The 16,513-nt window shown below is 42.1% G+C and overlaps 1 protein-coding gene across 27 annotated transcripts in view; it reads left to right on the forward strand.

The window, feature by feature from the left end:
* Window positions 1-16,513, forward strand: part of dlg2 (discs, large homolog 2 (Drosophila)) — a 405,714-nt gene that overhangs the window by 362,364 nt on the left and 26,837 nt on the right. For 18 of the 27 annotated variants that reach the window (XM_082960249.1, XM_082960254.1, XM_045693434.2 and 15 more), the window contains 3 exons: window positions 9,481-9,637; window positions 14,468-14,570; window positions 15,691-15,735. In XM_082960249.1, coding sequence (XP_082816375.1) covers window positions 9,481-9,637; window positions 14,468-14,570; window positions 15,691-15,735 — 305 coding nt within the window. The remainder of the gene's footprint in view (window positions 1-9,480; window positions 9,638-14,467; window positions 14,571-15,690; window positions 15,736-16,513) is intronic. The other 9 variants (XM_082960252.1, XM_082960256.1, XM_082960251.1 and 6 more) reach the window with 1 other exon arrangement.

Genomic DNA, 16,513 nt, shown 5'->3' on the forward strand with positions numbered 1-16,513 from the left:
GTGATGGTAACCATGAATAAGGCATGAGGTGTTAAAGTGCATGCTATTCGGACCAGATTAGTTAATCTGTGCGTCATCCATATTGTTGAAGTTGGACCAGCCTAATGCAATGCGAACAGAGAACAAGATACATTGAATGCTAAGGCATTTAAAAGGATCACTTTACTCAACAACAAAAAAACATCTTTAGTATTTTGTTCATTAGTCCACTGTTGATATGGTCTCCACAAATGGTGCATGTCAGCAGTAAAGTTAAGAGAGAGCACTTTCAGTAAAAAAAAGTGTGATGTTGTTTTGCATCATATAATGCATTTATCATCATCATCATCATTTGTAGCTTTTTACTGAAAGTTTTGAAAACGTAACTGCTGACAAGAATACGTTTGTGAGACCATATCAACAGTGGATTAATGAACAAAATACAAAAATATGTTTTTGAGTCAAGTGATCATTTTAAGTCCGATGCTACATTTGGGATGCCGTGTTGCTCCTTATCAGAGGAAAGGCAGCCAAAGTTGCTCTGGCGAGTGGATCAGCACCAGCCATGAGGCTGGGCACTTGGCAAACCATGCCTTCCAGCATCATTACGTGGAGTCCCTTGACTACTTTAATATTTGAATGAATTGGCCTGCTGTTAACTATGCAGGTCATTGCAGAGCTTGTTAGATCAGTATTAATGAAATGGTGTTGTGTGCATGTGGCAGCAATGCTGGGCTGTTTCACAAAGGATCGGTAGATGAGGGTTTGTTTTGTATTAGGTCAAAATCAAACTTACAAGGGATATTTCAAACTGTGCTGACAATTATGAAGACAATCAATGTAGTTATTTGACCATGGTTTAAATTCAAATTGAGTAGTCTGCTGTTTTATTTGCTGTTGAAGAGTCTTCCAGTTGAAGCACACTACCGTAGGTCTTTATCACTGTCTGGTCATGTGGATAAAACAAAAATATGATTTTATAAATCGGATGATTGTTTTTTTCAACTATTTGTCAGGATATTGCTTCATTTGGTTTCAATCTGTGCCATTTGTATCATACCACACAAATGCCTATCTGGCCTGAAATGACAAGTAGGGATGGAATGATCTTCATAGATATGCTCTGGATGTGCCGACTGAAATTGAATTCACTTCGATGACTTTCCCTATGCTTGATGTGTCTGACATGTTAAACACTGGTAACTGAGATGCATAAGAGAACCATGAAATGTGGTATTCAATAAGCCTTGATTGATTGCTCAAGTGTAGCTGACATAATGTATTGATGTACTGTAGGGTGAAGCTGCCCTTAGATGCTGACCTTAGGTCAGTTTGGCATTTTCCTCACTAATAGATATAGTTTGGGTTAGGGGAAGGGAACCTGATTCTAGATCTCTAACTAGGGGAAACTTCACCCCGGAGCCCAGAGTTTATTAGTCCATTTGACCTTAATAATAATGTTTTTATGAGCTATTTTTATGTTTTAATAAGGAGCCTTAGCTACCGTCTCCTTTTCCAAAGACTTAGCAAAAGCCTCACAATCACAGAATATCAGAACATATTAGCATTTAATCATTTTTTTTGTTAAAGGGTAACGTTTTGTCTAATTACTCATTGTTAGGCATAACTACTTCTTTGTCTGGACCCTAATTAACTAGAAGGCAGTGTGTTTACAGTGGTTACATCCCAAACCGCACCCTATTCCCTATACAGTGCACTACTTTTGACAAGGGCCTAAGGTGCGCGTTTGGGACGCACACTGTGTTTTGGATTGCCTCATCTCCGTTTTAATTTGCATTCCCTCCGTTGTGGGCCGAGTGCACTGCCTCTTCCATTCTCGAAATCCAATTACAACCTAAGAAAGCTGTGGTATTGTGAGGCGACTTCTCAGAGGGAGCGGAGAATAATCAGACTTTCTCTTTAAAACCTACCCTAGAATGCAAGGGCGTGTGCAGTTCCAAGCATTTCTCAAAGGATTTTGTTTTCATCACTCATTCTGCTGTAAAGTGAGTAAGTTGAGTGAGAAAACACAAGTACTTAGAGCATCTGAACATGGTCATGCTCTGTGTACAGTCTTGTTTTCGCTATCAAAACACGAATGGAAATCAGACACTGTTATTTTGACCAGCGTTGACATCGCTTTGCGGTATTAAAGTAGTCACACTTATGCAGAGCGGGAAGGCAGTCGTGGTTGTAATTCGTTATATTCTTCAAGAATCAATTTGTAAATATAAAGAATTGAAATGACCATTGAACAGATTCTTGGACCTCCACATAAAAAACGAAATTCTAGTTGACCCCCTCATGCCTTGGGCTAGCTTGCTCCACAATATAACTGATTACTACCTAATGCTCACTGACTGTGGCTCTCGCTCTCTCAATTCAATGGGCATTATTGGCATGGGAAATGTATTGTATTGCCAAAGCAAGTGAAATAGATAATAAACAAAGATTAAATTAACAATCAGAAATGAACAGTAAACGTTACACTCATAAAGGCTTCTAAAGAATGGAGACATTTCAAACATTACATTATGGCTGTTTACAGTGTTTATAACAATATGCAAATAGTAGAAGTACAAAAGGGAAAATAAATAAACATGGGTTGTATTTACATTTCTCGCTCGCTCTCACCTGCAGAAATTGAGTGGCTGTGGGTGGATGCTGATAGAGGATGCCCACCCACAGTCAATAGCAATATTTCAATTTCTAAACTGTGTTGTGCACACTCATTATGCGATTGCTGTAAGTTGAGTTATATATATCCGTCAGAATTTATATTTCATCTGTTTCACAAAGGTTATACAGAATATCAGACCGATTAACATTAGTTAACTTTTGCGGGAAGGTTGAAAATAAACGTTTTCTGGACATTTGAAATGTTGAAGCAAAGCACATATGCAGTAGATATGCTCTGTAACCTACCCAACAGTCTATTCAAAACGTCGGTTTGCTTCTCACGTTCATGGCGTTCTTCTTACGACATTTTCAGATTTGAACACTTAAATATCAAAGGGATGCATGAGTACAAAGATTCTGGGAGAGCCTAACAAAAGGTGACATGAAATAATGAGGCAAGAAGAGAAAGGCATTTCATGGAGCTTGCTTAATGCATAGGCGGAATTGGTTGTCTGAGCTTACCCAGAGAGAGGTGGAATTCACAACGAATGTTCTGTTTTCTCATTCGCCCACATGATTACGGTGAGATGCTGTGGTTGCCTTGGTGCCGCAAACGTCAATTAGCTATTGCTGGTGTGCTGAATAGATATTACAGAACCATGTTAGCATTAGCATTTTGACTGTAGGCTACCTCCCTGTGTCCTAGCCTAGAATGTCCTGCAGTGGGCCTCCAGCTGTCTGACCGTTCCTCTCTCCATATCAATGGGTTTCAGCTGTCTGTGTTGCTGTCACAGGGGGGACTTTGGGGACACTGGGAGGGCAAGGGCCCACTCTAATGATTTATTAACAACCCTGGCTTAAATACCATGTGTATTCTCACAGAAGCATAATGTAATCAGGGTCGTATTCACTATAAACCAAATGGAAGAAAACAGCCGAAACAGGAAGGACTACCTGAACTTGTCCAATAACAATCTCTGATTTTAATGCATCTCAATAGCCTTTAAAAAGGGTGCGTCTACCGTACCTTTACCTCCCGTGCACCACACCTATGGAACTCCCTTCCAGATAGTCTCCAAGCTGTTCAGGCTGTTGGAGCTTTTAAAGCAGTCCGTAAGACTCATCTCTATCAATTGGCCTATCCTTCCCCCTAGACTTTGATTGTTGCTTTCATGATATGGTCAGATATATTTGTTTCTTTTTTTTTTTTTTTACTATTTGTCTATTTTATTCACTTTGAGATTGTTCTTGTATAATGAAAATCACTTTACAAATGTAATACATGTAGTATTATTATTAATGAGAGTGGTGAAAGCAGCTTGTCATTCCTAGCAACGGGGTCAACCATGCTCATTGTCTCTCAAATATACACTGAGTGTACAAATCATTAAGAACACCTGGTCTTTCCATGACAAAGACTGACCAGGTGAATCCAGGTGAAAGCTATGATCCCTTATTGACGTCACTTGTTAGATCCACTTCAGCCAGTGTAGATGAAGGAGACAGGTTAAGGTTAAAGAAGGATATTTAAGAGACATGGATTGTGTATGTGTGCCATTCAGAGAGTGAAGGGAAAATACAAAATATTTAAGTGCCTTTGAACAGGGTATGGTAGTAGATGCCAGGCGCACCGGTTTGTGTCAAGAACTGCAATGCTGCCGGGGTTTTCCACGCTCAACAATTTTCCGTGTGTATGAAGAATGGTCCACCACAAAAAGGACATCCAGCCAACTTGACACAACTGTGGGAAAGATTGGAATCAACATGGGCCAGCATCCCTGTGGAAAGCATTCGACATCTTGTAGAGTCCATCTAACTGAATATTAGTTCTTAATGTTTTTCCCACTCAGCGTATACTCAAAGCTGGTCTAAGCACAAAACATGTATATATCCCCATTTCCATGGATATAATTACATCCCAACCAATATTATTAGCTACATTAAGAAGATTTCAAATACATGGCTGCATTTCAAGTTCAGATCAAGCTTTTGTGCTACATTAAAGGACATTCAGATGCTATCTGGAGTTTGGTTGCCATCTACTGTTACATTTTGGAAGCAACGCTCTGTTGGGTGCTGGTAGGTTAAGCCATGCAGACACTGATGGTTGGCCCTGCCCTCAGCTATATACCAAAACAAGTGGCGGAGACCCCGCTTTGTTCTTTTACTTTACGTGCTCTATTTTGTTTTATAGATGCGCTATTGCAGGGGTTTCCAAATCCGAGCCTGAGGGTCCGGATTACTGCTGGTACTGCAGTCCCTGATTAGAGGTAGGGCTGTGACGGTCATGGAATTTTGGAGGAAGGTTATTTGTCAGCCAAATGACAGCGGTCGCCGTTCTAATCGTTTGAGTTGGCTACAGGAAGGAGAAACATAGTTTCATCACGTTACCACAGAAACTAACTCACTCGCATGTCATCTTTTTGAATGCCTGGCTTTCCCTTTTTCAGTCAGCTGATCGTTCCATGACACAACATTCTAAAACCGGTTATACTTTTGTCCCCTCTCCTCCCTCCTGTGGGCTGTTAGAGGTAAATCAGGCTTACTTTTACGCTTTTGGGTAAAGTTTCTGACTTAAATATGAAGTACATTTTTTTTTAATAAATACAATTTTAAACTAAAAATAATTATATATATATATCATTATTTTTTGTTTAAAATTGTATTTATTGAAAAAAATGTACTATATATATATATATATATATATATATATATATATATATATATATTCAAATAACCGTCAAAACCGTTTAAATATATATATATATATATATATATATATATATATATATATATATATATATATATATATATATATATATATATACCTTTATTTCAACGGTTTTGACGGTTATTTTAATTTCATTACTGTCTTCATCCTTAATTGATTATCCAATTATCGTGCCAGCCCTAATTAGATTGAAAGAATGAAAATGGTCCAGATTAGAATTTGTCTGCTCTATTCACAGTTCAGATTTGTGGTAGGCAATGAGAGAATCAATTGGTTTTGCTCGACTCCTTGCGTACTCTCCTCCGTACTCTCCTCGCCTGCTTTTGAAAATGGTAAAACGTAATCAAGGAGACATCAAAAGATTTCAAAACACTTCCGCGCTAGCAGGTGGGAGAATACTCTTGTGTGACCTCTGCCGAAGGAGGTCAGTAGAATAGCATACTTCTCCGTTCACCTACTAACAAGTTGACACACTTTTCGACTACTCATCGGTTTCCAGTTCAAGGAAGAGAGGAGGACGCAGGAGTCGAGGAGAGGACAGACTTAAACCAATTGAGAAACTCCCCTTGTATTATAGGAAAACTTACTAATCACCATGCTCGGACAATGTCGTACCCTAACCTTATTTCACAAATGGTTTGAGACACACCTTAAATGTTTTTGGGTACCACTGCTTTACCCAATTACTTTAAAGCAGTATTTCACAGATGTTTTACTTCATATTCAAAGGTGACATTTTCACACATAGTGGTATGGTGCTAAAGGATGTAAAAAAATCACTGAATCGTTCCTTTAATCCTCCAGTAGATGGCAATCTATTGTTATGTAATAAGTGTTAGGCCTGTCACAACAATCTGTCTAAGCGGGAACTTACAATCCACAGCGCAGCACTTTGCAACTAGGTCAGTGGCCATGTATATGAACAGTGAGGGAAAAAAGTATTTGATCCCCTGCTGATTTTGTACGTTTGCACACTGACAAAGAAATGATCAGTCTATCATTTTAATGGTAGGTTTATTTGAACAGTGAGAGACAGAATAACAAAAAAAAATCCTGAAAAACGCATGTCAGAAATGTTATAAAATGATTAGCATTTTAATGAGGGAAATAAGTATTTGACCCCTCTGCAAAACATGACTTAGTACTTGGTGGCAAAACCCTTGTTGGCAATCACAGAGGTCAGACGTTTCTTGTAGTTGGCCACCAGGTTTGCACACATCTCAGGAGGGATTTTGTCCCACTCCTCTTTGCAGATCTTCTCCAAGTCATTAAGGTTTCGAGGCTGACCTTTGGCAACTCGAAACTTCAGCTCCCTTCACAGATTTTCTATGGGATTAAGGTCTGGAGACTGGCTAGGCCACTCCAGGACCTTAATGTGCTTCTTCTTGAGCCACTCCTTTGTTGCCTTGGCCGTGTGTTTTGGGTCATTGTCATGCTGGAATACCCATTCACGACCCATTTGCAATGCCCTGGCTGAGGGAAGGAGGTTCTCATCCAAGATCGTCCCTTTGATGCGGTGAAGTTGTCCTGTCCCCTTAGCAGAAAAACACCCCCAAAGCATAATGTTTCCACCTCCATGTTTGACGGTGGGCATGGTGTTCTTGGGGTCATAGGCAGCATTCCTCCTCATCCAAACACGGCGAGTTGAGTTGATGCCAAAGACCTCCATTTTGGTCTCATCTGACCACAACACTTTCACCCAGTTGTCCTCTGAATCACTCAGATGTTCATTGGCAAACTTCAGACGGGCATGTATATGTGCTTTCTTGAGCAGGGGGACCTTGTGGGTGCTGCAGGATTTCAGTCCTTCACGGCGTAGCGTGTTACCAATTCTTTTCTTGGTGACTATGGTCCCAGCTGCCTTGAGATCATTGACAAGATCCTCCCGTGTAGTTCTGGGCTGATTCCTCACCGTTCTCATGATCATTGCAACTCCATGAGGTGAAATCTTGCATGGAGCCCCAGGCCGAGGGAGATTGACAGTTCTTTTGCGTTTCTTCCATTTGCGAATAATCTCACCAACTGTTGTCACCTTCTCACCAAGCTGCTTGGCGATGGTCTTGTAGCCCATTCCAGCGTTGTGTAGGTCTACAATCTTGTCCCTGACATCCTTGGAGAGCTCTTTGGTCTTGGCCATGGTGGAGAGTTTGGAATTTGATTGATTGATTGCTTCTGTGGACAGGTGTCTTTTATACAGGTAACAAACTGAGATTAGGAGCACTCCCTTTAAGAGTGTGCTCCTAATCTCAGCTCGTTACCTGTATAAAAGACACCTGGGAGCCAGAAATCTTTCTGATTGAGAGGGGGTCAAATACTTATTTCCCTCAATAAAATGCTAATCAATTTATAACATTTTTGACATGCGTTTTTCTGGATTTTTTTGTTGTTATTCTGTCTCTCTGTCATAATCGTCATAGTGAGTGGACCAAAACGCAGCGGGTATATGTATGCTCATCTTCTTTTATTGAAAAAAACAAAAACACTTATACTAAACAAATGACGAAAAACAGTCCTGTAAGGTTCACTGACAATACACGGAGACAACTACCCACAAAACCCATGGAAAAACACCCCTACTAAATAGGACCTTCAATTACATTTACATTTACATTTAAGTCATTTAGCAGACGCTCTTATCCAGAGCGACTTACAAATTGGTGCATTAACCTTATAATATCCAGTGGAACAACCACTTTACAATAGTGCATCTAAATCTTTTAAGGGGGGGTTAGAAGTATTACTTTATCCTATCCCAGGTATTCCTTAAAGAGGTGGGGTTTCAGGTGTCTCCGGAAGGTGGTGATTGACTCCGCTGTCCTGGCGTCGTGAGGGAGCTTGTTCCACCATTGGGGTGCCAGAGCAGCGAACAGTTTTGACTGGGCTGAGCGGGAACTGTGCTTCCTCAGAGGTAGGGAGGCGAGCAGGCCAGAGGTGGATGAACGCAGTGCCCTTGTTTGGGTGTAGGGCCTGATCAGAGCCTGAAGGTACGGAGGTGCCGTTCCCCTCACAGCTCCGTAGGCAAGCACCATGGTCTTGTAGCGGATGCGAGCTTCGACTGGAAGCCAGTGGAGAGAGCGGAGGAGCGGGGTGACGTGAGAGAACTTGGGAAGGTTGAACACCAGACGGGCAACGAGGCAACGAGGAACAGCTGCCTCAAATTGAAGGTCAACCCAAGAAACTTAAACATAGAAATAGACACACTAGAACAAACATAGAAATATACTAACATAGAACATAAACCAAAACCCCCGAAACACATAAAACAAACACCCCCTGCCACACCCTGACCAAACTACAATAACAAATAACCCCCTTTACTGGTCAGGACATGACACTCTCACTGTTCAAATAAACCTACCATTAAAATTATAGACTGATCATTCCTTTGTCAGTAGGCAGACGTACAAAATCAGCAGGGGATCAAATACTTTTTTCCCTCACTGTACAGTATGAAGCATCTCAGCATATTAGTGCTGATATAGGATCAGTTTTACCATTAGATCACAATGAATAAGATTACATGGGACCTTGTCCTAGATCAGAGCTCTTACTCTGAGACTCATTGCTATCTATCCCTATAGCTTGATTTCTAGACTTCATCCGTCTCCTACTGTTCTCAAGCAACTCAAAAAGACACCTGGCAAGGGACTCCGAACCTTCTAGCTTTACTTTACATACATTATTAACTATATCATTTTGTTGGTTTGACAGCGACAGTGCTCCTTCAGAGTAGATTGGTGTCACTACAGGGAAAATAAGTCTCATCTCTCCAAAGAGTCCTTGAGGAAGGTGTCCTCAATGTCCTGATTGCTATTTGACTTTAGCCCAGTGGGAGCTGGTGGCAGATGCTAGCTCTCGGTCTTCATACATGTGTGTGTGCGTGCATACGTGCACACTTGTGACCTCACGCTCATGTGCAGGCTCCTCGTCTCCAGGAAACCAGTCAGAAATGGGACAATGATTTAAGTAGAGCACAATGCTCCTTTGGGCCTCTGCCATCTCTGTACTGTGCATAGGCGCGCTCTACGTGGCCCCGCGTCTATCTGCTTGTGTGTGTGATTCTCTTTCTTCTCTCCCGGACGGACAGTCAAGATGCTAAGCCCCTCGGACTCGGATGCTGAGCTGATGTACTATCTGACCTGTTTGTACAGGGATCCCAGGAGGATGGTCCTCCACAAGGGCTCCACAGGCCTGGGATTCAACATCGTGGGCGGGGAGGACGGCGAGGGCATCTTTGTCTCCTTCATCCTGGCTGGAGGGCCCGCCGACCTGAGCGGAGAGCTGCGGAGGGGAGACCAGATCCTGTCGGTGAGTTTACCCCTACAGACGCACATAATGATATTTATACTGGTAATGTTTCTACATACACAAACAGACAGGTAAGCACATGTACTGTATTTGGCAGTGTACTACAAGGTTTGAGAACAAGATTATACTCCTGAGATGTCCCATTTTCAAGAATGTCCTGAGAAACAGTTACAGTACAAAGTAATGTACTTATACTGTACATGTTGACACACTTACAGTGCATTCGGAAAGTATTCAGACCCCTTGACTTTTTCCACATTTTGTTACGTTACAACCTTATTACAAATTTGATGAAATTGTTTTTTTTCCCTCATCAATCTACACACAATACCCTGTAATGACAAACCAAAACAGGTTTTTAGACATTTTTGCAAATTCGAAAAACTTAAATATACATTTACATAAGTATTCAGACCCTTTACTCAGTACTTTGTTGAAGCATCTTTGGCAGTGTTTACATCCTTGAGTCTTCTTGGGTATGACGCTACAAGTTTGGCACACCTGTATTTGGGGAGTTTCCCATTATTCTATGCAAACCCTCTCAAGCTCTGTCAGGTTGGATGGGGAGTGTCGCTGCACGGCTATTTTCAGGTCTCTCCAGAGATGTTTGATCTGGTCCCGAAGCCACTCATGCGTTGTCTTGGCTGTGTGCTTAGGGTCATTGTCCTGTTGGAAGGTGAACCTTCACCCCAGTCTGAGGTCCTGAGTGCTCTGGATCAGGTTTTCATCAAGTATCTCTCTGTATTTTGCCCCATTCGGCTTTCCTTCAATCCTGACTATTCTCCCAGTCCCTGCTGCTGAAAAAACATCCCCACAGCATGATGCTGCCACAACCATGCTTCACCGTAGGGATGGTGCCAGGTTTCCTCCAGACATGACATTTGGCATTCAGGCCAAAGAGTTAAATCTTGGTTTTATCAGACCAGAGAATCTTGTTTCTTATGGTCTGAGAGTCCTTTAGGTGCCTTTTGGCAAACTCCAACCCGGCTGTCATGTGCCTTTTACTGAGAAGAGGCTTCCGTCTGGCCACTCTACCATAAAGTCCTGATTGGTGGAGTGCTGCAGAGATGGTTGTCCTTCTGGAAGGTTCTCCCGTCTCCACAAAGGAACTCTAGAGCTGTGTTAGAGTGACAATCGGGTTCTTGGTCACCTCCCTGACCAAGGCCCTTCTCCCCCAATTTCTCAGTTTGGCCGGGTGGCCAGCTCTAGGAAGAGTCTTGGTGGTTCCAAACTTCTTCCATTTAAGAATGGAGGCCACTGTGTTCTTGGGGACCTTCAATCCTGTCTCGGAGCTCTACGGACAATTCCTTCGACCTCATGGCTTGGTTTTTGCTCTGACATCCACTGTCAACTGTGGGACCTTGTATAGACAGGTGTGCGCCTTTCCAAATCATGTCCAATCAATTGAATTTACCACAGGTGGACGCCAAGTTGTTGAAACATCTCAAGGATGATCAATGGAAGCAGGATGCACCTGAGCTCAATTTCGAGTCTCATAGCAAAGGGTCTGAATACTTACGTAAATAAGGTATCTTTTTTATTTTTAATACATTTGCAAAAAATAAATTAAACCAGTTTTCGCTTTGTCATTAGCGGATATTGCTTGTAGATGGATGTGGGAATTTTCGAATAAGGCTGTATGTAACATAACAAAATGTGGAAAGACCGCCATGGTCCCTGTGCCCAAGAATGCAATGAATCATGGATCTTGGAGATCTCGGAAGAGGCACTGTAAGTGTAACTATGCTGATGTAACACTTCATTATGTTTCACCGTGAAAACAGTTCTCATGGGCACACAAATCCAAAATAATGTTGGCCTATGCCATTGCAAAATCGAAAGTTAACCTCTTCTAACACCTTATAGGCCTACTGTCATTAACGTATAGCCTACTTATTGAATGTGCACATGTGCAAAAATGTCCAATTGTGTGTAGATTGATGAGGAAAATGTAGTATTTAATCCATTTTAGAATAATAACGTAACAAAATGTAGAAAACATCAAGGGGTCTGAATACTTTCCGAAGGCACTGTATGTTCAAACATACAGTATACACATGTGGGTGCAAACACATGCTGGCATTGTATACCTGTAGCCTTTGAGGCTATAAATGAACAACATGTTGACCAACAATTCCAATGTTTGTCTCATTCCTCATACGTATTTAAAAATATATATATTATCATTATTTATTTATTTTCCCTGGATCATTTCACTATCTTTGGATTATATACACTGATTGTACAAAACATTAGGAACATCTGTTCTTTCCATGACTGACTGACCAGGTGAATCCAGGTGGAAGCTATGATCCCTTATTGATGTCACTTGTTAAATCCACTTCAGTCAGTGTAGATGAAGGGGAGGAGACAGGTTGAAGAAGGATTTTTCAGCCTTGAGACAATTGAGACATGGATTGTGTATGTGTGCCATTCAGAGGGTGAATGGGCAGGACTAAAGAGAATTGCATTTGAATGGGGTATGGTTATAGGTGCCAGGTGCACCGGTTTGAGAGTGTCAAGAACTGCAACGCTGCTGGGTTTTTCACACAACAGTTTCCTGTGTGTATCAAGAATGGTCCAACACCCAAATTATATCTTGGGGACCTTCAATCCTGTCTCGGAGCTCTACGGACAATTCCTTCGACCTCATGGCTTGGTTTTTGCTCTGACATCCACTGTCAACTGTGGGAAACATTGGAGTCAACATGTGCCAGCATCCCTGTGGAAACGGTTTCAACACCTTGTAGATTTCATGCCCTGACGAATTGAGGCTGTTCTGAGGGCAAAAGGAGTTGCAACTAAATTTTAGGAAGGTGTTCCTAATGTTTTGGAAAACCCAACAGCGTTGCATTTCTTGACACCCTTTTTTGAAATAAATATTTTTTCACAAATGCAGTGTACTGGGCCTTTACTAGTATTAGCGGACTGACATAGACATCAGCAGCTCTAAAAAATAAAATAATTCAGCATCTCAGCTTTGCTCTTGCAAGAATCAATAGTTGGAATTGTGACAGTGTTGCCCTGTCCCTTTCTCTGCGATTGTCATTCGAATAGAATCCAGATAGAACAAAACCCTGTCCTCAAAAAATGTACATCACAAGGTGCAAAGTTATGGGCAAAGACACAAAACATCCACATCATATTTTATATTTTTCTTGGTCAAAAAACAACCACTTTTTGTGCAGTATTAATTTGCCATTCTTACAAACCTCTTAATGTAAATGTACATTACTGTATTGTACATAGGCTGGTCATCTAGGTTTGTACCTCTAGACTTACCATCACCATGAAGAAAAACAAGACACAATATGGTAATTGAGTACATTGAGACATAAAGTGGTTTGTGATGATGTGGCTCAGTTGGTAGAACATGGTGCTTGCAATGCTATGGTTGTGGGTTCAATTCCCACGGGGGATCAGTACAAAATAGGTTGCATTTGCAAAGTATTTCAAGAAACTGGAAAATATATGTAAAGCAAGTATTTTTTATATTCCACAAGTAATATCAGATTCACTTGTTTTGTACAGATAATTATCTGACTCAAGTTACAAATGCTGGTAAACACTCAAATACATTTATACTGAACAAAAATATAAATGCAACATGCAACAATTTCAAAGATTTTACTGTTACACCTCACATAAGGAAATCAGTCAATTTATATCAATTCATTAGACCCTAATCTATGGATTTAACATGACTGAGAATACAGATATGCATCTATTGGTCACAGGTACCTTAAAAAAAGATAGGGACGTGCATCAGAAAATGTGACCACTATTTGCCTCATGCAGCTTGACACATCTCCTTCACATAGAGTTGATCAGGCTGTTGATTGTGGCTGTGCGAAGTTTCTGGATATTGGCGGAAACTGGAACACATTGTTGTAAACATCGATCCAGAGCATCCCGCACATGCTCAATGGGTGACATGTCTGGTGAGTATGCAGGTCATGGAAGAACTGGGACATTTTTAGCTTCCAGGAATTGTGTACAGATCCTTGTGACATGGGGCTGTGCATTGTCATACTGAAACATGAGGTGATGGCGGCGGATGAATGGCTCGACAATGGGCCTCAGGATCTCATCACGGTATCGCTGTGCATTAAAATTGCTATCGATAAAATGCAATTGTGTTCATTTTCCGTAGCTTATGCCTGCCAATACCATAACCCCACTGCCACCATGGGCACTGGGTTCACAACATTGACATCTGCAAACTGCTCACCCACACGACGCAATACACTGGTCTACGGTTGTGAGGCCGGTTGGACGTACTGCCAAATTCTCAAAAATGAAGTTGGAGGCAGGTTATAGTAGAGAAATGAAAATCAAACTCTGGCAACAGCTCTGGTGGACATTCCTGCAGTCAGCATGCCAATTGAACGCTCCCTCAAAACTTGAGACACCCTACAATAGCCTTTCTGACGCCCCTGCCCTGGCAACTTGATCAGAGTAGGCAGTTAAGGTGCATTTCAGCTCTGGCCTGATTTACATGTCTAAGAATAACTTGTTCCCTCTTTCTCTCAGGCACGTAGTCTTTCCCTCAGTCTCTCACTTTCCCTCCCACTTCCCAGTCTCTTCACGTCACACTGTCAGACAGGCATTGAGTAGTAAGCACACACGCACACACACACACACACACACACACACACACACACACACACACACCACACACACACACACACACACACACACACACACAGGGGTTGAGATTAATGGGTTGAGAGGGAAGGAGGGAGGGACCTGTTTGACTTGTTATTTTTTGTTTGCAGTTGTACAAAGTGGAAAATGTATGTACAGATCAATGTGTCTTTGTCAATGCAGGTTAATGGCATCGACCTACGCGGGGCCACCCACGAGCAAGCGGCTGCAGCGCTAAAGGGGGCGGGCCAAACGGTCACCATCATTGCCCAGTACCGTCCCGAGGGTGAGTATCAGCTGTAACGGTTAATCACTGAGCTTCATGATCAAGGCGAAAGGCACGTGACAACACACACTCTAGAACAGTGGTCGCCATCCAGTCAATTGCAATCGACTGGTCGATCTTAAGGCATTCCTAGTCGATCAGCAAACTTTTCTGTTGAATAGCCAACGATAAAGCAGTGCACTCCCGTTTATTAAATTCCTCTCATGCCATTAGTGATAGGTACACTTGATTAACAAGACCAACTCAGTGGCCTTGTTCCCGCTCTGAGATTGGAAGGTTGGAATTTCGATCCCAGGCCGAGTCATACCAAATACTGTAAAAATTAGACCCAATGCATCTCAGCTTGGCACTCCGCATTAAGGAGATAGATTGTGGGTAAGGCCCTGCGATAGACTTGTGTCCTGTCCAGTGGTGTACTTGTACATCAAGCTGCCTCAAGCTACAGAAACAGAAACTTGCTCCTCTGAGCCGTTCCATCTCACACAAGCCAAGGCTACTTCCACTTGATTAACTTGCCTGGAACACCGGGTAGGCGAAGTGGTCCCATTTTGAAAATGTCATTGGTCTGAATGTGCAAATTCAGCTACCTGGGTGGTGAGAGGTGGAGCCTCTGTTGCTCTCTCCCTCCATTCGCTGAGAGACTGACCTTCAGATGCAGGCACTGCGAGTCCAGTGAAATCAAATAAAAAAATGTTTCACTACCCAACCCTCATTAATACAGCACTGCTTTTAATGTTGCATTGGCTCAGAAAAAGTGAATTTCACACTGGGTTGCTTTGATTGGTGTGCCAAGACATGCCATCTTGGATTAAAGTCAGCAATTGCATTTGGCGATACTTCAGGGGATGACTGCAGTAACAGTGAGTCATGGGCCTGGACTTTCAGAATCACTGTGTAAAGGTGCATTCTGGGAAGATTGTAATGTTCTGAATTGGTTTGTCCGAAGATTATCCTCAGAAACAGTAAAGGGTATGAAGTTTGAGACTGTTTTGACACTGGGGATGTAAGTGCCTGCTTGAATCATGTGGTTGAGATTTGACCAAAAACAGACTGGCACACAGGACTCCCTGCTGACGATCACTCCCCAAACTGACGACTGCTCTCTTTTCTCACCCGTCAGAACTTGCTTTGTGCTCCCCGCGCCGGGCCCCTTCGCCAGCACCAGGTTTGTGCCATGTGATCAGCGCCCAGGGTCAAAGTTGAGCAATCTGGCCCCAGTGGCAGCTCTGAACATGGACGTTCCTCACGGGGGTCTTGGGGGCAGGATCACTGGAGTGTGGCCAGTCACGAGCAGTCCACTTACCCCTGCTCATTCACAGGCTAACTCCTTGTATCAGACAGCCCCTCCTCCCCCTTTTTGTCCCTCATCTTCCCATCTTGCAAGATCTTACCTCACCCCCTCTCCTACACACCCACACACACCAACACATACAGTACACATACTGCAGATCGGGGTGGGCAGTATCCAGTGCCCGATAATGATACAATTATTATTTTGGATAAACGACTTCAGTCTACACCTGAATGTCTAAAATCATAGAGAAATTCTAAATCCTGATGTGGCCCTCGAGACAAATATTTCCCACCCCTGAAGTAATTCTGAATAACAATACTAACTCACATTTGCTCATAGAAATGTATTATCGGATAAGTACTTGTTGCCTTCACTAGCAAACTGAACTGTCTGCCAATATAATTGGTGACAATCAAATTAAAGACTGTCAGTTCTGTTTTCCATATGATTTTTGCAATAGCAGGTCAAAGAAGAAACGTGGGAGTATTTGACAGCAATCCTTTCATTTTAGCCTATATTGTGATGACGGTACATAACTGCTTGAATACAATCATCAAGCTTTGCAATTGCTTCCATATTATGGCAGGTCACCTTCACTGCAGGAAATGTAAAGGAAATACCAGTACAGTGCCATAAAATAAATTGCTTC

The sequence above is a fragment of the Salmo salar genome, chromosome 13 (assembly GCF_965601325.2).
Source record: "Salmo salar chromosome 13, fSalSal1, whole genome shotgun sequence".
Taxonomy (NCBI): Eukaryota; Metazoa; Chordata; class Actinopteri; order Salmoniformes; family Salmonidae; genus Salmo; species Salmo salar.